The sequence below is a fragment of the Pteropus medius genome, unplaced genomic scaffold (assembly GCF_902729225.1).
Source record: "Pteropus medius unplaced genomic scaffold, Ma_sr-lr_union100, whole genome shotgun sequence".
NCBI lineage: Eukaryota > Metazoa > Chordata > Mammalia > Chiroptera > Pteropodidae > Pteropus > Pteropus medius.
This window is the reverse complement of record NW_024355206.1, coordinates 4,612,778-4,633,274: the sequence shown is the minus strand read 5'-3', so window position 1 is coordinate 4,633,274 and position 20,497 is coordinate 4,612,778. Positions and strand designations below refer to the sequence as shown.

Below are 20,497 nucleotides of genomic sequence, written 5' to 3'. Positions count from 1 at the left end.
AGGTGAGGGTTTTCTTTTTCTTTTTATACACTCTCTGGGTTTTAGAGGTTTTTTTGTAAACACTGAGGAGGGAGAGGAAAGGCTCCATGATTGCATGTACATCTAAGATATTTACCAACTCAGTGGACCCTAAATTCAGACACCTGACATTATCCATGTATTGATTTGAACCTCATTTTCTTTTAGTGTTCTTATTTCGGTGAAGAGCTAATAAATAACATGAAGAGAAAATGTGAAAGCTCTAAAAGCCTAGGACCATTGATGATGATGATGGTGACGGTGATGATGGCAGCCGAGGGCATGAAAGCACCAGTCCATTATCACTGTAGGGCACTGAGGAGGCAGCTGGACTTGGGGTTTCTCTCACTTAGCAAATATCGATTTTTTTTATTGTACTCACAATTCTAAATATGAAAAGTTCATTAAAAATAGGAATGACAATCTACTTTTTCCTTAAAAAGTATTTTTAATTCTCAGTATTTTAATTTAAAATTAATGAAATTTAATTATTTCATCAAAAGGGCTCTTCATGGCTCACACTGAAACATAAGGAGAATGTAGATGGGATTTTGAATTGGAACATATTACTGATAAATTTTGTAAGTGAAAAGCCCAAACACCACAAAACTTTTTCAGAAAAAGATATAAAATGTTTCAAATTTAATAAGATTTATCTTCATAAAAGGCCAAAAATAATTTTATTAAAAATATACAGAGAAATACAGTAGAAATATCTCCAGTCACCAATAAAACAAATATTCCATTAAAGATAACAATAAAGTTATCTATCCTTCCTTAGCTCTTTAGACTCACAAAAAAGTTTAGTAACAGCAGTAAATAATATACTTTCCTTGGGAAAACATTTTTCAAATAACATTTAAAAATACTTGGTAATTTGCCTTTTATATCGATGTTGATAAGCATATACATCTTATATGCAAAAAATATTTCTCCAGCCTCTGCTATTTTGAATTTTTAATATGCATAAACCATATTCACTTTTGAAGAGTTTTGTTTCCATGCTCACTGTTACAGGAGCTAAATTGTAATTTTTCACAGTTATATTTAATATGTGCAAACAGTATTGCGATAGATGGTCAAATTTATTCACAAAGAATTTTGAATATATTTCTTTAAACAAAAAGTTGCTCAGCTTCAGTTTTCATTCGAAAAAAAATTTACCCAGATAATACCATGTATAGCTCACGCATATAGTACAAAAGAAGAATTTATGTATTAAGCGTTCTTCTATGGGAAGGGAGTACAATGGGACAAAATATCAGAACCAGCATAACAAAAGTCAGTAAACTAGAGAAGAACAGCATGAAATAATGTTTTTATTCAACTTTTTCATCCACCTTTGTCTTTATGAAGAATTCTGGTTTGTAGATACAGCGATAGGCCAGGAGCTGAGGAAGAACTCCATACGCTATGTTTAATGCTAGAAAGAGGATTTTCGCATCTTCGGGGACTCTGTAGACATAAGCAGTCCTCGCATGAAGAGAAGCACCGATGTGAGAAAACTGAGCCTGTTGCATTAAAGAAAAAGAGGGTGAGCATGAAGTCTGCGTTCAGCTGGACGCACGATGAGGTCTGAATGATTCATTCAGACCATGTTTCTTTGCCCTCGAAACCAGTCCTTTCAAACAATCCATAGTCTTCAGTATTTCAGTGAATTTAGGGTCAGTCTTGACATGACTGTTCAAATAAAGTATACCCTCTTTAGCATGGCTTTATTAACCAGCTACGTTTCAACCCATCCAGTGCCCCATATCAAACATTAGTTCAACTTAACAGAAAAATCTGAGTAAAGTCTCAGTTTTTTTCTGGTCTGCATTCTGGAGATCCTATATAAGGACTCAGCTGTGGCTCCCAAAATGTGTTCCAATAAAAATGAAGAAAGTACATAGTTGAGAAGCACTGAGGACCTCAGTTTCATTTATCGGTCTTTCACCTACTCCTGGAGCAAGAGCTCACAACCCTTTATTATGTATTTTTGTCTGTTTATTTATTCACGTATTTGTTCCCTATGCAACTTAAAAAATGCTAAGGGTTGTGTAAGATAAGGTTGTTACCAGCACCCATGGGGATAGGACTACGGTTACTCCTATAAATGACCAACGTACCTGCAGGCAGCCCTTTCAAATCAAACTATCATTGATTTAGAAGTATGGCTGGTCAGCTTACACAACAGAAAGGCAGGGGCTTCCCATTTGTACTTCTATACTTGTTTAGAACATACCATCAGAATGTCACGGTTGGTCTTTTTTGATACTTTTCATAAGTACAGGGGAAAATCTGTATTAGAAAATGCTTCTGTGAGAAGATTTCCTCGGGATCCTTGTATCATTACAAAATACAACCCTGGAGACTGCATTTTCTTATCTTACTGAAATTCAAGATATACATGAATAAAGAATTGGGAATCTAACTGTAATAAGTGGTGAATTATTAGTTTATCAGGATCAAAGTAAAGACACAAAAGAATCTAAAGGCACAAATAAGAATGAAAAACTAATTTGCTTTAAATATATGTCAGTTATCTTACATTTCCTTCCATATAGAATCAGTTTATTCTGCTAAGTGGTTCACAGGTAAAGGTGTTGCCGAACACTGGACTTTACTATGACAAGAAAAGGACAAGCTTTCATAAGCAGCATGTTTATGGATTTGTATCAGTGACAGATGTTTTAGCAGGCTACCTTTTTACAAATTACTGACGCTTTCTGGGGACGCTTGGTACAGTTTCGCCACTCTCTGGAGATAGAAATTAAATTAGCGTGGTGTGTTGCCAAGGACACCTGCATTGTGACCCGTGAGGCCCTCGCGCACCTCCCCCAAGGCAGATGAGTAAACAGCCCAGCAACTGCTGCGCCCTTCATCTCTGGACTGTGAGAGTAAATGGCATTTGAGAGGCTGCCCTGAGTTGCCCCTCCTGTGGTTGTTCTAGGAACACTGAAGGGGAGTTTGGTCCCTGTCACTCTTTTTCCCTAGGGCCTATTTGGAATAACAGTGTTTGTCTGACTGCATAACCGATTTTTTTCTTCTGTACTAGAGGCCAGATTTGAACACCGATTTTCAGAAATGTGGGTTTGGTGTTTTTTATAGACACTTGCACACATTACAAAAATCACTGCCTTTAGGGAGATGCCAACCGTACTTTGAGAGGATGGGTAACATGAGTAACCATGCCTACTGCATGGGGAAGCCGGCACAGAAGTCAGCGATTCTGCAGGCACTCCTGCACTCGCGGTGCAGTTAATACCTCATTTTCACAAACAGCACACTCACGGCAACATTAAGAAATGATCGTATCCTTAGATTAGATTGTAAGCCCACCGGGCAGGTACTGCGTCTAATGTTTTGTGTGCCACCGACTGCATTTTTAGAGCTCAATAAACATTCTACAATAATGGTCTTGTGACTGTCAAAATACAAAAAGCTCTTCTACAAAGCATTTCTCTATTTTTATACTCGTTTTTAGTAGGCCTTTTTCCTCACAGTTACTGAGCAAGGGGCAAAGATCATACTCTAATCAGGAGGCGTCTGTACGTGAGAGAAGAAGCCCGAGGCCAGTTACGTGTAGTTTCTGGTACTTTTCATAGTTCTGATGGTGTATTTATGGTGGCCACACCTCAGCGGAGTGAGCACCCAACCGTAGCTTCCTCCCAATGCATCTATATGTTTTGATTTTTTCTTAGAGTGGGTGATCGGGATAGAAAATGGGGTGATAAAAGCAAAGAAAGGTTAAATTTTAATAGTTGTCTTATATTTATAGAGATAAACTGGAAGGGGTGACTGAAAATCATATTCCTGTTTCCAGAAAGGAGAACTGAAAAGAGTTTCATGTGTCCACATAAATACAGGCAGAAGTGAATGTGAACATTGGGACAGTAGCCAGGCTCTTTGGCCGACATAGTATAAACAGCTAATCAGGACTGTGCTATTGTTCCGTAGGGCGTTCTGAGCAGCATAGTCTAGTGGTTAAGAACACTGCATCTGGAAGCAGACACAGCGTCCAGTCCGGCTCCACCACAAACCAGCGGTCTGGCCTTGTGTTAGGTATGTAACCTCTTTGGCTTCCTCATCTGTAAAAGTCGGATAATGACGGAGCCGGCCTCCCAGGGTCGCCATGCGGGTGCAGTGAGTGGCTCTTTGTGGTGAGCTTAGGACCGTGCTAAGCACAATGGGCTCTTCCAAGGACACAGATACAAAATCCGTTGAAATACCTGTTCAGGATCTGTGCTCCACTTTGTTGACACCTGGGCTCTTTGTTCTCAGGTCCCCTTGCTGACCTTTTGACAATTTCAAGACCATCTGTCCCCACTAAAGGGTAATAGGCTTTTAGAGATATTAAACCCAAAGTCTAGTTTTAATAATAAAGGTGGTTAGTGATGAATCACACCAGAAGCAAGTGATAGAAATGAGATTTGCATTAGTATCCCAATTATCCTAAATCTTCCAGATACTTAAAGGTCTCTGTAAAGGAGGACATAGCAGTCAGCTCTGTTGATAACCAGATTGTCTGCAGAGGAGCCTCCAGACCCTGGGCATGGCGCCTGCGTGGCCTAGGAGTGGGGTCCGCAGCCCAGACGGGAAGGCCAGCGCCCGACCGCAGCACAACTACTCCTGCCTGCGAGGCTATGGGTGTTACCTGGCCGTGGGCAGGCTACCTGCCAATCCCGCTGTGAAGCCGTCCCAGAGCTTTCTCCTGCTTTCTCCAGTTTGTAGGTGATTATGCACAACGTACAAGCTACAGGTTAATGAGTGAATCTTCTGAGCAACAGAAGGCTTTTTCCCTGCAGACTCTTCCTGGGACTCTTCTAACAGAAACAGTAGCAACATGGTCCCCAGGTCATTACGTACCCGGCACTGTTCAAAGGCACTGTTCAAAGCCTTTTACAGGTGTGACCTCATTTAATCCTCACAGCAGCTCCATCAATCAGGTACTGTTATTATCCTAACTCTACAGAAAAGGAAACTGAGGACCCAAGAGAAGCAGCAAGGTCACCAGGCCGATCGGGGCCGGCTGAGATTCGAGCCAGTCTGCCTCCAGAAATGCTCTTAGCCATTTGGACTATATCGGCTCTGATTTTTTCTTTTCATTTTCAGTGATGTTTTAGCAGAGAAAAATTCTTCAATTGATAGAAAATGCTAATGAGTAGATCTAAAGAGCCTGTAATACTTTTCAAGTTAATCCTATGGGGAGGGTTTTAATATAAGAAGACACTTGGGCTATGAGTAAGTCCCCAGTGAAACTCTGGTGTAAACTCTGTTCTGGTTTGAGGAGCTTAGGACCGTGCTAAGCACAATGGGCTCTTCCAAGGACACAGATACAAAATCCGTTGAAATACCTGTTCAGGTATTTTTTCATTGCTTTTTTTGATTTCTGAAGGTAGCAGATGTGGCAGAATTGTACATGGCCTGAAATCAGGGACTAGTGACTCCTTAACAATGTTTTCTGTTGACTTGCACTGATCTAGAAGTTTTTCAAAGATATTTTTCTTATTAAATCACATAGGCTCTTGGGAATTCACTGGATCTTTCAATAACTACAGGTTTTGATAAAGTTAATGGGATCATGATTGCATAAAACCATAATTACATAAAACTTCTAAATTAGGAATGGCAGTTTTAGCAAGCTAGGGGTGCTGGTCAAGGTCATGGAGAGTGCTTTCTATGAAGAATGTGTCAGATACCCTCCCAAGATGAAAATTCATTTTGTAAGTACTCACTAAGTAGAAAAATCATGTGACTGGAATTCAACATTCTCATTGTATGCACTGATTTATAACTTGGGCTGAACACTCAGACTAGGTAGATACTAAAGCCTGGCCAAGAGCTATGGGAATGTCAGACACGTGATTCTCGGATTACAGCATTCTGCTGGGTCAGGAGAAAAATCCTTCTGATGTTTACAGGATCTAGTCCTTAGGCTCAGGCTACCTTGTCAAATTGAGCAGTGATGGACAAGCCGGAGGATTCCTGCAAGGCCTGGGCTCTGGCCGAAGCTGCCACTGCTGCTGCCAGATGCTCTGCTGTCTACTCTGCCCTCAGAAGTGCCTGGCTGCAGTTCGCACCATCAGGTACAGTCTGAGATTAGTCTTCCCCATTTGCCCCAAGCCTTCCCACCCTCCTGACGGCTGGCTGACTCTGTCCACATAACTAGGCCTTTGCAGTTGTCTTCTGAGACGTGACCAACACCTGGTCCAACACCTGGCCTCACTCTCACCAGCCTCCTAGCTGATAATACTGTTCTTGCATGGGCCTGGTATGGGGCAGACCAAGGCACGTGACGTGCAGAGGAAGCGCGACTGCGTGCAGAGTCGAAGAGCTGTCTAGCTCTGAGCATCGAATCCTCTAAAGAAGGGGCCTGGTAAGAGGGCTGAGTGGGAGGCCCTCTGCCCCAGAATGAGGCAGGGGAGTCAGGCCTAGAAAACAAAAGCCAAGACTTACTCTACCCTCTGACCTGCTGTACACCCCATATAATGCTGCATCCTCAGTCTGATAAAGCTCACAGCCTAGCTCACGTGTCACTGCATCCCACTCCCCGAAGGTTCTTCAGCCCCTCTCCGCCATGTACAAAGTCTTAGTTGTGCTATGGGGTCTGTACCGTGGCTAATTGTTTGCATGAAGAGAGGGCTAACAGTGGAGAAGAATGTGAACTTTGGGGTCAGACAGGATTTCATATCCCTAGTTCGCCACTTAGTAAATTTGTGACCTTAGGCAAGTAATGAGCTGCCCATAGCCTCAGCTTTCTCATCTCTGAGGGTTTTTGAAAACTTGCAGAGATGATGCTGTGTGTCCGTCACACAGGAAGACCACATTTACCTGGCTCCCTTGCGGTCAGGTTGGTGCCTCGCCTGGCTCTTGAAAGATCCCACATGATCGCACAAGCAAGAAATACAGCTTTATTGTGTTAAGCCACTGAGTATTTGCTACTCCAAGAGCGTGTAGCCTGTGCTTGCACACATAGATAAGGAAATCTCAGTGTGGTCCTCACAAAGCAGGGTGATGGCAGCTCAGACTACTGCGGTGGCAGCAGACTCACTCGAGGCAAAACTAACTGGACCCAATGATAGGCTAGATACAGAAGATGAGGGAATAGGAAATATAAAATTAGTAAGTCCAAGTTTTCAACTTGAGCTGCTGGCTGCAAGGAAGCTGGGGGCAAACGGAAGAGCAGTTGTGGGGAGAACCAAGACTCCTGTTATAGACACTAAGTCTGAGATGACTGCGACATCCAAGTGAAAGGCCTGAGTTTGGAATTTAAATAACTAACCGGGAACAGTTTGAGCTAAAGACAAAATTGGAAGTCGTCAGCTTGTAGTTGGTATTGAAAGATAGGGGAACAAAGACCTAAAACCGAAGCCTAAGGAATCAGGAATTTAGAGGTCTGCAAAGAGGATAAATATTAGTTTAAGTCCTTCCAGGAAAGGATAGGAACCATTGCTTCTGGTGCCTCCAACGTTTTGGATATCAATGCAGTAACTACCTCCTCAATGCCATTGCTGGGTTCTGCGATGTAAGTGAAATGGCATCTATAACAAAACCAATTTCCTCAGAGGCCAATTGATACAGGAGTTAAGCTCCTACAGAGTACCTCAGACTGGAAGGATCTAGCCAAATGCACTAACCCATAAATGCCATGACTTTTTTCAACCTTCTAAACCTTCTAGTGTTTTGTTGTTTGTTTGTTTGTTTGTTTTTGCCACCATCACAATTACTATGCCATGATCATAATCAACTGGACATGCCTAGAGTATCTGGATAAATCCCATTCTTATGCCTGCTTGAAATGAACAAGGTGAAGATAATTTTAAAAGATAAGTTCATTTGGTTTTTTATAGTAAGGAAATAAAAGATAAAATTAATTTTCTTTCTTATTCATGAGATCAGTTTGTTGTGCTAGTTGTTATGTGTACTCCGTGTAAAATCATTCCACAGCTACTTTAATTTTCAGTGCAGTGTTCTGTTCACTGAGCACCTGCTCCTAGCCAGAGGCGGGCTAAGTAGCAGGAGGAGCAGTGGAATGACAGGCCCAGGAGCAGAGTGTTTTTAAAACGAGTTCCCTGGTTCTAACATAGCATAGTGGAATTCTGAAATCTGAAATTTAGGGAGACATCTTAAAGATAACCGCTCTGAATTCTCTTTAGTAGCCGTGGTGCTCAGAGACTGGGAAATGGTACTATAAACAGCAGTGCCACTTGCTGGGTATGTGACCTTGGACAAAGCATGTATCCTCGCTGGGCCTCATCTATACAACTGATGGCGCACCTACCAGGTAGCTACTGTGAGATTTAAATGTAATGTATATGCAGAAATGTCTTATAAAGAGCTGTAAAACAAAAGGGGACACCATGTCTGATTAGTATTTCCTACCCTAAAATACTGAGCAGAGACGTTTTTCAGATACTCAACCATGCCAGCCAAATTCCCAGTAAACTTTCGTAATGGAGCATATTCTTAGTACCTGAGCAAGACCTCCAGCGTGAATCAGTGTTATGTCAGCCATCCAGGAGCATCCGGGCACCACTAAGCCATAAAGTGCAACCACAAAGTAAGGGACAGAATAGAACAGATAAGCCAGCATCTGTACTGAACAGAGAAACAACATCAGCAAACTATTAGTTAACCTGACCTGAAGAACAGCACAAAAAGTTAACATTCTCATTTTTGAAAATGTTAATTCTCATTTCCTACATGGGACCACAGTTTCCCCGATTTTAAAGAGAGGAACTTGATTTCAGAAAAGTCTTAGGCTTTGTAACTACAGGACCTGGATTTTCGGGTAAGCAGCAGGATCCTTCAAATAGGGCTCTTGAAATTGTGCATAAAATCGGCAGAGCTCAGCTGGGCAATCCAAAGCAATCTGAGAACAGAAATGAACTCGTTACCGAGATGCAGTCACACCTGGTTCTTAAGTTTGCTGATAAGGCTAAATGTGCCAGGTTTAGTCACAAGCTGCTTTGCTATGTAACAAAAACTATTGTAGAAGCTCATCAGATTTACTCTAAGGCGATTAAGCAGAGGTTAACAGTGGAACAGGAGCTGGTGCCTGTTGAGTGTTCAGTTTAAGTGTCTGGGTTTCACTAGCCAGTGCACAGCCGGCCTTAGATCACCAGCTTCACTCTTCCTGGGAATAACTAGCCAACTGTTCCCCGGGGGGAGAAGAGTGCTTTTCTATTCCAAGCTCGTCTTACTATGCTTTGCAAGATTCAAAAATAGCACCTTCCTCTGTCCAGTGCCTCAGAGTATATGGCCTTTGGGGGCAGTAAAGGACAAGGATTTGAAAGCAGGGTCCTTTAGTCCAAAGTCACCTCCTGTGTCCACTTTAAAGAGAACAGCAGGTTTAGTCATGGCAGAGTGGATTTTAGGCCACAGAATAGACAAAGTGTATCTTTGGCACATTACTGGGTCCCCTTTGAGTCACCTCCCTTGGGCATCGTCCCCCATGTCCATGGTCATAGATGTCCCACCTAGATAACACACATGAACACAGGCCAGGGGCAGAGTTGGTAAAAAGGGGCCCCCACCTAAAGGCCCCACCCACCAAGCACCCCGACATTCTCACGTGCACAGGGCAGTGCCTATCCTGCACGGGAGCACGGTTAGGGCCCATTACTGTTCTGACTTTGGGGATTACGGTAAACTAATCAGAACAGTTTCACTGCTCTGGCCCGAGCAAAGCCTGTGGCCCTGCTCTACCCTGCACTTCCTGTGCCTCTCCTGTAAACTGACTCTCCTTCCACACCTTTAGACAGCTTCTCACCCCGAACTCAGCCAGCCAACTCCAAAACATTGAATCCACAACATCAGCATACACTCACCACTGCTCCCCAAAGGTCATGCAGTGCCTGGAGCAGGCTTAGAACAGCTAGTAATTGCCACTGAAGCTGAGTATAATTAACCATATAATTCTGGCTGCTCTAATTTGTTTCTACTAAGAATAAATCATGAAATCAGGGCATTGTGAAGAATTCATTGATCAATAAAAATAGTAACATCAGTAATTTATTGAGCACTTACTACATATAAGGCCCTCTACAGGTGTCTGATGTTCATTATTTAACCTTCAAAACAATACTATAAGATAGATTCTGTTATTTTATAGAGAGGAAGAAACAGGGCCAAAGAGGTTAAGTAATTTTTCCAAGGCCACACAGCTAGTTAAGTGGCCAGGGTTCTGACTCCTTATTCTGATAGCTCTTCCTCAGCTCCATCCCTCTGCTCCTGAAAACACACAGAGGTTATGGGCCACAGTTTTATTGCAGTCTTAAGTTATCACCCTTACCCAAGATACTTAAATCTGAAACATCAAAAGAATGAGACTCTACTGGCTAGTTTTTTCAGGTGCCCTTAAACAGGGGAAGGAAGATACTTCTGGTTAGAGCTTCATCTCAAGACCCGAAGGAGGTGGGATGAAGCAGCCAGAATGGACCACCCCCTTGAGAGGGGAGGTTTGGGGCTGGCCCAGGTGGGAGAGTGGCAGGAAGCAGGTCCAGCTCTCCAGGCTCTAATGAGAGGGATATCTTGGTGTGCTAGGGAGTCTGATATATAGAGATACAGACCTAGATCTTGTATTTAAAGTTTTGATTTGCTATTCTTACCAAGCCTCTAAACAGGCTAAATCCAGTTGCCAGGAGGAGACATATAGCCAACATTAAATCAAATGGTCTTCTCAGCAGGTCCTTCGCTTGGACTTCTTGAATGACCTAAAATAGAGTTTATAACTAATGAGCAGGCCAAAGTGCTAAAGGAGAATCTGAGATCTGCCAAAACATAAATGCTGTGATGATGGATCATGAGAGAACTCTGCAGATTCACGATTCACATCATAAACCAGCAGGCATGCAACTTTAGGAAAATCATTTTCCATCCCGAGTCTTAGTTTCCTCATCTGCAAAATGAGCAGATTGGGCCATATGATCTTGAAGGGCCCTTCTAGCTCTGAGTTCATATTTTTTCTTGAAATAGCATTTTTGTGATTATAAACGTAAGATTGCTCATTTAAAAAATAACCATAAACCCATCACCCTCTATTAATAATTGCTATATTTTTCTGGATACGTGTGTGTGTGTGTGTGTGTGTGTGTACACATTTATTCTTCACAAAATTAGGACTTAATGTATAAACAACTTTGTATTTGTTCTTTTGAAACTCCACATCTACATATATTATAAATACTTTCCCACACAAGTCAAAATTCTAAAACTTAATGTCATATAGAAGCACTATATTTTGGCTATTTTTCAATGATTGGACATTTAGGCATTTTCACGTTGCCCTTAAGGTGGTGATAAGCAACACTGTACATAAATCTCTGACAGCTTCTCTCTGCTTATTTTCTCAGGATAGGGCCCTGGGAGTGGAATTACTAGGTTAAAGGATTAAGTTTGTTAAGCTTGAGGACCCGGCCAACTTGCTCTGCAGAGCGATTCTGAATTTATGTTCCTATCAGCACTGCGTGACAGTGTCCATTTCTCCCTGGCCGTCCCTGTGTTTTAACAGGGAAAAAAAACAGTCGTGTGTCTCATGACATGAGCACTGTTGACACACTGACGTGGAGCCTTCAAAAGCAGCGGAATGAGGACCAAGACGGGCTACTGTTTGCTTTTTCTTTTTAACAACCACCTCACTCCTCAAAAGGATGTAAGGGAGTACCAGTTGTCAGTGTGCCGACCTCGGTTTACATGGCATTTGTCTAAATATTTGCAAATGAAATGTTTGTAAATTAAAATGTATTTTGATGAATTCTATGGTAAATCTTTTAGTAAAATGAATAATCGTGTTCCGATTATCTCTAGTAATTCATATTTTCATATATTTAAGTTTTGCTTAAAGGATCTTGCTTAAGGACCTAATACTTATAAAAGGAAGAGAAACTTAGAAAGATGTCACTAGCTCAGAAATGAAGACCTTAACAGAGTACCTGCCCGGCCAGTTCTGTTTCACCTTGAGCACTTGGCTGTCTCAGAAGACGTCCTGAAGCTGGTCTCCATGTGCCTGGACATCTTGGTAATCAGACCCTATGACTGTGTGTGCCCTCTTGAAGGGCATTATCTCCCCAGCCTCCCCTTGGGGCAGTAAATGCATAGGTATCTCCGGAAGGGACGCCCAGATGCTCAAACTCCAGGCCTTCAGCGGCCCCAGGCAAACCACACACTCGGCACACTCACGCAGAATTTGAGGGAAGAGCCAAGGTGAGCACTGGCACAGGAAGCAGCCATAGTCAGACAGCGTTGGCCACTGAAACTAAAGTGTGAGCCAGTGCTGCATAATCAACACAGTCACACTGATTGACTGCCGTAAATACTCCGATTCGTGGAGGCACGTAGCTAGTGGATGTGAGTGAACCCTGTGAGTTTGAGAACAGGTTACATGTAACTTAATAACAATCACCTTTGAAGGATAATTATAATTTTCTGATGGCTGATTATAGATTCTGAAACCAGCCCACACAGGAAGACAAGTGTATGGTATGCTTAAGAAAAAAGCAGGGCAAATGCGTGTTCCATACTTCCCTATTTAAAAGACAGAAAGAGAAAGTCAGAAGTTTACCAAGAGCATAAATAAGTAACATTTAGGATACCTCCCCATCTCGTCACCTAAAATTTTGCTATGGACCGGACAGTATTTTTAATGAGACACACAAAAAGGTCAACTTTAAAACTATTAGGTGTTTAACTGGCATGTCTTATCTAGACTATTTTAAAAATATATTTAATATAAAACCCTGATTTCTTGCATGCAGAATAACCTTTACATTAGTTTTCAAGAGTCTTAATTCTCAAGCACATTTATCAACTTCTCATAGTGGGTCAAGAGTTAAATAGAATAAGAGTTATAAGAAGTACTTGTATACTGAGTGTAATCAAAAGACAATACCCCCTCTAGATCCCTTCGAAAGTCAGGAATCACTGATATGAAATTTCTTAATTGTTCAGTGTACACTTCTGGAAATTGCTCAAAAGCATTTCTTAAAAGGTAAGATTAAAGAGGGGAAAACAAATACTGCAAAACAGCTTTTTGGTAAGCTTGGAATTTCTTGGTTCAATTACAACCCAAACAGCTTCTCTGTTTGAAAACAATCCCCATTGTTTGAGAAAAGGAAAGTGAATTTTACGATAAAGTTTCTTACCTACAATGTTTCCTGGCACAAAAACAATAACACTCATAGTAATAGATCCAAGCCAGTATAGACCAATGGTTCTATAACTTTCCCTGTAAAAAAAAAATCTTGGCTTAGTGCACTTAGAATACTATTCACAAACCCGCAGTATTATCTCCATTCTAATTAGTAAGAGTACGCGAATCAAAATTTACTCCATGTCCACATGCGATCAACTTTGGAACCCTGTGTGTCCTTCTGAACAGGAATTAGGTTTGCCGCACTGAGCCGTTAACTGCAATGTGCCTCTCACTGAAAGGGGTCCTGCGTCGCTGCTATGCGTGAGACGAGAAAGGTTCAAAGAAGAAATGAAATCGGATCCATATCTTAAGTCACTGTAAGTATAAGTAATAGAATGTTTAATGGATGTTCCCTGGTGTCAAAGAATTTTTGGCCAGAGTCCCAGAGATGAAGATAATAAGTGGGGTGTACCCCATGTGCTGAAGGAGCTGCTAGACATATATATACCCCTGATCTTAATAGGCAATGTTGATGAAAAGTGCTTTCAACTGATAACCCCGTGACCCACCTGCGTAAGGGGCTGTGAGGGTGTCAGAAGGGGACAGAAGTGGAGAATACTTTGTGCTGCTTGCTCTGCCCCACCCCCAAGCCAAATGCGACAGATCGCAAGAGGCACATCTGCAGTGATGGGGAGCAATGATGGACCGTCAGCAGGATGCCAGGCAAGCATCTTCCCCAGCTGGAAGCTAACGAAGATGTAGAAACTGGCAGCCTCCAAGCAGAGCCCAGGCATTCTCAGAAACACCTGACATGTGCCCTAGAGCTTGAGGACATTCACGAAGAGAGGCTGGCGCCTAGGACAGGTCGAAGATTAGCTGGAGCTGCCCTTGACTTCGTGATCAGAGGGAGAGGAGGCACAGAGCAGGTCATTCTGACTCCCAACCTTGTCTGGGGCAAGAAAAGAATGCATGGCTTTCTCTAACTTGGAGCTAAGGGGAAGCTTGGGACAGAGCTGGACGTGAGCCATCTTGAAAGGATCCCGCCCCAAAGGGTGTGCCTTCTGGGCTACAGGGAGCCCAGCACAACGAAGCTGTGGGTGGACCAGCATAGGCAGCGCAGTCAGCTGTGCTCATGGCGGGGAGGGTGCAGTGCAAAGGCCCCTGTGGTAGGGGTCTTCAAAGAGCCCGCAGGTGTGCCACACGGACAGCTAGTGTGTCCTGATGGAGGTACCAATACCCAGAGGCCAGCACGTGTCACTAGACTGCCCCTCTTCCTTTAACCCCACGCACATGCATTCCCAAGAAGCCAGCGCAGTGAGTTGAGAAGGTATCAAAGGACAGACTGTGCACCCCAGCCTCAGCGCAGGCCCCTAAGCCTCAGCGCTTCACCCGAACAGGGGAAGAGAGAGCTCTGTACTGACACAGGATTGAAGTTTTGAATTAGAATGTGCTGGGCTTAAGACCTAAAACCATAAAACTAGAAGAAAACATAGGCAGTAAATTCGCTGACATTGCTATCAGTAATTTTCTGCTGTATCTCCTCAGCAAGAGAAACTAAAGGAAAAATAAACAGATGGGACTATATCAAACAAAAGTTTTTGCATAGCAAAGGAAACCATCAACAAAACGAAAAGAAAACCTACTGAATGGGGGAAGATGTTCGCCTATGATACATTTGATAAGGGATGAATAGCCAAAATTTATGAAGAACTCAATGAACTAAACAGAAAGACAATCCACTTAAAAAATGAGCAGAAGACCTGAATAGGTATTTCTCCAAAAAGGGCATACAGATGGCCAATAGACATGAAAAGATGTTCAAGATCACTAATCATCAGGGAACTGGAAATTAAAACCACAGTGAGCTCTCACCTCACACCTGTCAGAATGGCCATCATCAATAAAAAACAAGTGTTGGTGAGTATGTGGGAAAAAGGGAATTCTCATACTTTGTTGGTGGGATTGCAAAAGCCACTGGAAAACAGTTTGGAAGTTCCTCAGAAAATTTAAAATAGAACTACCCTTTGACCTGGCAGTTGCACTTCTGGGTATATATTGAAAGAAAACCAAAACAATGCGTAAAGCTCTATGCGCATGTGCCCATCGTCACAATAGCCAAGATATGGAAGCAACCTAAATGCCCATCAGCAGACAGCTGGATAAAGAAGTTATGGTTCATGTTTACAATGGACTTAAGCAGACCCCAGTCCAGAAGGACATGTTCAAAAGGCAGTGGAGCACAGAACATAAGGCCACCTGTAACTCGTCTCCATCAAGCATGTGTTTGTATCCGTTGACGCCTGCTTGTGTATTTGCCTCTCTGCATGTTTTCCTTACATCCCCACTTATGGGGCGCTGAGGTGGCAAAGGCGCGCGCGCGCGCACACACACACACCAGGTGCACTGACTTACTCCCAGGCTATGGCTGCCACCATCACCAGATACATCAGATAATGCACAGAGCCGTCCCAGTAGCAGATCACGTGTCCGTGCGCAGTGTTCAGATGCGGTTCACCCTAAGGGAAGCATTAAGAAGAAGGCCGCTTTAAGTAAGACTCAGACGCTTCCATGCAGAACGCCGGGCCTGTATTCCAAGTAAAGTGGAACAAGTAATTTGTGTTAGTCTGCTAAAATGAAACTTCTTCGTCCTATAAAATTACGAAATTGGTAGGACCACGAAACTACCCCAGAGCCGCCAAAACTTCCTCGTCCCTCTTCTCTCCCACCTTCTATCCTCTCAGACCTTCAGGTACCAGCTGTCCTCGATGGCCCACGACCTCTCCACCAGGAACGTTCCTCAGGGCTCAAGACCTGCAAAGCCCTGCCAGCGGGGACATCTGCCAGGATGTCCCTCAACTGCCTAAAACTCTGCGTGTCCCCAACCGAACTCAGCGTCATCCCTGCAAACCTGTGCCCCAGGCTGGCAGTGTGGAGATAACAGGCTATGTCTCATCTCGAAGCTTTTGCCCAAACTGTCCCTTCTCATTCGAAGGCTCTGCACCTCCCTAGTACACCCAGAAAATGTTAACAGTCCACTGCTATTTCCTTTCTTAAAAAATGCTGAGGGTGAGTCTCTGTCACTGCACTAGGATCATGCCATCTCGCACATCAGACATGGAGGCAGGAAGCAGGACTTCATCTTGGACCTTTCCCCATCACCCCCAACTTGTCCCCAACTCCTACTCATCCTAGCTGCTCAAAGCCTCCTGACTGATGTCCCAGCTCACCCTTCCTTTCAAGCCCTTCCTTCCCAAAGCCGACTGCATTGTTCCCTGTCTTAAAACTTCCCTCACATAGGGGATGAAGCTTTGTATAATGTTCCCCATTATTTGAAACCAGATGAAGACTACTTTCAGCTCTGCTCTTTATTTTTTGTGTGAGTGACCTTGAGTAAGTTACTTCAGCTCTCTGGGGCTGGATTCATCACACCATCCAATAAAAAAAAGAGGACTAGCTTTCTCCGGTGCCAGGTAGCTCTGATGCTGTGATGGGGAGGTCACTGCAATCATATGGCCTCAGCGTTTGGTGTTTTACCCACCTAAGACGGACTTCAGATGTAGAGATATCTTGATAATAACAGACACACAAACCCTCCATTCATTTAAATACAAGTTAAGGGGAAAGGTCGTGGACCAGGTGTGAGACAGAAATTAAGACTACACATCGAAAAGAATTGCTTCCCATGACCTAATCCTCACTTTCCATGTGAATAAATGGCTTCTGCTTCTGGCAGTCAGTGAAATACCGTGTATCATACTTGCTTACACCAAGTGAAAGGATTTCATCTCTGAGCAAAGTGGCTTGGGTGGCCGGCCCTTTGGCTGAAGGTTCATATTTGTGTAGCGATCCCATACCTCTCTCAGGTAGTACGTCATGAACCCGTCAATGACTCCGTCCTGTTCCAGTCCTATGATGAGGTTCACCACGCTGGTAAATCCAAAAACTGCGTACACTGGAGCAAAGAGAGCAGTTTACAAAGCGGCTGGCAGCTCAGGACACGGTGGCTAAGAGCTCGGCATTCACCAGTAATAATGGATTGTTTTTCATGCTTTCCAGAATATGACTGGACACTGTGAACATGGCCTAACGGAGTATACCTCTGCACAGAGCAGGACCTCTGCCTGTGTCCCGGATCTGACATCACGGCTCACGTGCTCTCACCAAGGGGACACCCACCAGAGGGTAAGAATGACAGACTCACCCACTCTGTTCCATCCTCCACTCCCTACAAGTGGCTGCCCAGGGCTACACCTGCACCTCACCAGGACAGTGCAAACAAAACCTATAAGCAGTGGCCAGGGGAGCATAAAGGTGACCACCAGGTTTAAAATAATGACTCAGAAGAGATCATTTCTCTCAGTGATTACCAAGCAGACCCACTCACAGTGTTCAGCATGTTCTGCTCCACACTGGAGATTTTAAAGACAGTGGCTGATGTGCAAGTGACCATGGCTTGAAGAACAGCTAGTGATTTTTTTAAAATGGATATGACACAGTCCAATTGAATATATTAAGAGAAGGCATAGCATCTTCAGGAATCTTACTAGGGTTGTGAGAATCATCTAAATGGGCTTAAAACTACCATCAACAAAATACTTTTGAAACAACAAGCGATCAAATTTAGTGCATGTTTATCAGTAAAGCTGCATTTTCAAAGTTATAACAAATTGATGTCTTAAACTACGCGATGGGCGCGGACAGTAGAAAAATCTAATGGTGAACATAAGAAAACCTGCAGATAAAGAAAAGGAGAGCAGAGTGGGGAAGTTAATTCACAGGGGAAGCTAGCCTTGCCGAGTCCGCAGCCAGGAGCGCAGCATTGACACTTTGCCCAGAGGGAGCGGAAGGGCCTCTCTGTGCCTCGTGGAGGTCTTTGGCCCAGGTCTCACTGACGGATCAGCCATCGTTATCTCCCAGAAAGGAAGCGTCAACACATGCTCAGTCTACTGTTCTATCAACAGGAGTGTCAGAAGCTGGGTCAAAGGGGACAAGGACCATCTGCCCTCCAGTGAGCAGGAGTCTAGTAGGGCGAGGCCTGGCCCTGAGGCTGCAGTGCGTGCTCAAGGTTGTGACAAGGACAGACTGCTGAAGGTGTAGGAGCAAGGGTGCTCAACCCCAAAGAATCAGAAGAGACCTGAATTCCACTAACCGTGCGCTCCATGGAGCACAGAGTGGGAGGAGGGAAGAAGGCAGCAGGAAACCAGTCTAGAAGGATGAGGAGGGGCCAGATCAGAGACAGGCGGGCTGGGGCAGGAGCAAGCACTCAGGCCCCAAAGTCTGGCACAGAAGGCCCAGCTCTTCTAAGGACTGGCTTGCCTTGGCTAATCGGTGTGCAAGTGACAGTGGCCAGCTCCAAACCAAGGCCCTAAGAGACATGGCTCTTTTTCCACTAGCCTCATCTGTATCTCTGTGTCTGCCATAAAAAGGGCACACCTTGGGAGCCATTTGGGACAGCCCTAAGTCCTACCCACAGCCTGAGGCAGAGCCACCCCAGGGAACCTGCAAGCCCTGAGACAAGGAAACAACCTAAATGTCTGGAAAAAGAAAATGTTATTTGGCCATTAAAAAAGGCAAAAAAATCCTGCCATTTGTGAGCTCTGACCTCTGACCTTGACTCTCAAGGGAGCTCCTTTCCTGGGCTTCCAGCTGGGAGAGTGTAGGGTCCACAGCCTGAGAGAGGCTTAGTTTGGAGGTGAGGGCCACGTCATCCTGAAATACTCCTTCACTTCCTGCTTCTTTACAGGTGGGTGCCAGGGCCGCCCTGTCGAGATCTTCAGGGAACACAAATGGTTTCCCTGCCATAGAGACGTACGTACCATAGAACAACGGGTCCCGGGGTGGTTTTCTTTTGACGAGGACTCTGGCCAACAGAGCTACCAGGAGCAGGATGAGGGCAGCAAACCCTACAATTGTCCAGGACCTGCAAGGACCAGAACAGGAAGGCCATCACTCAAAGTAAACACGTCCATGCCGGGAATTTCCTGGCTGTTAAACTCAGTCGCTCCCAGCTCTGCCTCTGCCTGCAACTCAGGTAGTGTGGGGGTAGATATGTGTATCTGCTGCACTTCGACCCCTCTGGGCTGTCCCCTGTGCCTTTTGGGGACCGGAGCCACCAGGTCTTCCCTCTCTTGTCATCCTGCCCCGCCCCCTGCACAGACAATGTATCAGCTGCCAGTTCCTCCAACCCCTGTTCCTGGGTGGCTGTGTCATATCCATTTTAAAAAATCATTAGCTGTTCTTCAAGGAAGAAGGGCCACAGACGATGTGTATAATCCAAGGGACCAGAGGACAAGGCCAGCCCAACATGGGGAAGAGTCTGGGCCAGACCTGAGGCCAGAGCGAAGCTAGCCACCCACACCCAGGGCCAGAGGGCCAGCATCCGACCCTACACCTGGAAAGCCAAGGCCAAGGAGCAATGAGGCTGGGCACAGCCCCTGGACCTTCTGCAAATGGGCATGGCTCCAGGGAGACGGGGGGCCAAGGCCCTGCGGGCAGCATGAGGCCATGAGGCCATGAGGCTGGGCGGGGTTAGCAGTCCAGAGCCCCGGATTCCAATAACTACCCTGCCACTATCTACCTGTGTGACATTAGGAATTCAGTCATCTGTTTATTAATGAACTTAAAAACATATTGAAAAAATATATTCTGCACCCCTATGTGCCAGGCACTGTGGATGAACAAGAGAGGTCCCTGTCTACATAGGGGACACCTATCTCAGTGGGCTCTGAGAACTCTCACCTGGAAGTCACCGCTGGTCCCACACAGACACTCCCTCTCATCCTCCAGCATCAACAAGGCTTCCAGTTCTAGATGAAGCACTGCCTGGCCCACTCCAATGACCGGCCACACCAGAGACTCCTCAACGGCCCTTGAGAGCTGCTGAAAGCACCACTCCTAGGCTGAGACCCCTCCATACCACCATGGCCTGACATGAGGACTTTGGATAACCTTCGCCATATGACCCTGGGACTTCTGGAAAGTACCCTCATCAGTCACAGGTTCCACAGACCACTAATACCTACCAATAACTGAGGCAAAAACTCAAATTCCACACGCCTGCAGCTGGGATGGGTGCCAGGCACCAGTCAGAAACCCGCCTTCCGTGTCAGGTCAGTGATCCATCCACCCTGCAGGTAGATGGGCCCCAAGGAGACTGACTGGCCTCGGGTGCAGGAAAGCCATATCCCAGCACCTGGCTCCAGGCCCCACAGAGAGTCGGGGAGTGGGCTCTGGGCATCAGCTGCACCCAGATTTCCTAAACCTACAGAACCGGAATGCATCAGGGGTTGGGCAGGGGACTATGCAATTTCTTTCAAGGAACTTAGATGAGTGCGATGCTGAAAGTCTGCCTGGGGACCTCCGCTA

General features: G+C 44.7%; 1 protein-coding gene and 1 long non-coding RNA gene across 6 annotated transcripts; one reads left to right on the top strand and one right to left on the bottom strand.

Annotated features, from left to right (window-relative positions):
• Positions 1-61: 61 nt before the first annotated feature.
• On the bottom strand, positions 62-19,701 carry TM6SF1 (transmembrane 6 superfamily member 1). Of its 5 annotated transcripts, XM_039858453.1 has the most exons (9): positions 18,949-19,062; positions 16,987-17,084; positions 15,545-15,648; positions 13,143-13,225; positions 12,404-12,525; positions 10,611-10,715; positions 8,780-8,872; positions 8,474-8,593; positions 62-1,529 (listed from the first exon to the last, which is right to left on the bottom strand). In XM_039858453.1, the coding sequence occupies exons 2-9, from the start codon at positions 17,005-17,007 to the stop codon at positions 1,338-1,340; spliced, it is 840 nt and encodes a 279-aa protein (XP_039714387.1). In that variant the 5' UTR covers positions 17,008-17,084; positions 18,949-19,062; the 3' UTR covers positions 62-1,337. The 5 variants fall into 5 exon arrangements, with proteins under 5 accessions (XP_039714387.1, XP_039714385.1, XP_039714383.1 ...); XM_039858451.1 differs by lacking the exon at positions 62-1,529 and having other exon boundaries at positions 5,396-8,535; positions 18,742-19,696; XM_039858449.1 differs by lacking the exon at positions 62-1,529 and having other exon boundaries at positions 5,396-8,593; positions 18,742-19,689.
• Positions 4,915-20,491, top strand: LOC120599387 (uncharacterized). Its single transcript, XR_005651893.1, has 7 exons — positions 4,915-4,946; positions 5,922-6,376; positions 8,157-8,284; positions 11,834-12,019; positions 13,379-13,509; positions 17,189-17,314; positions 19,919-20,491. It is a non-coding gene; the product is annotated as an uncharacterized LOC120599387 (long non-coding RNA).
• Positions 20,492-20,497: the final 6 nt, after the last annotated feature.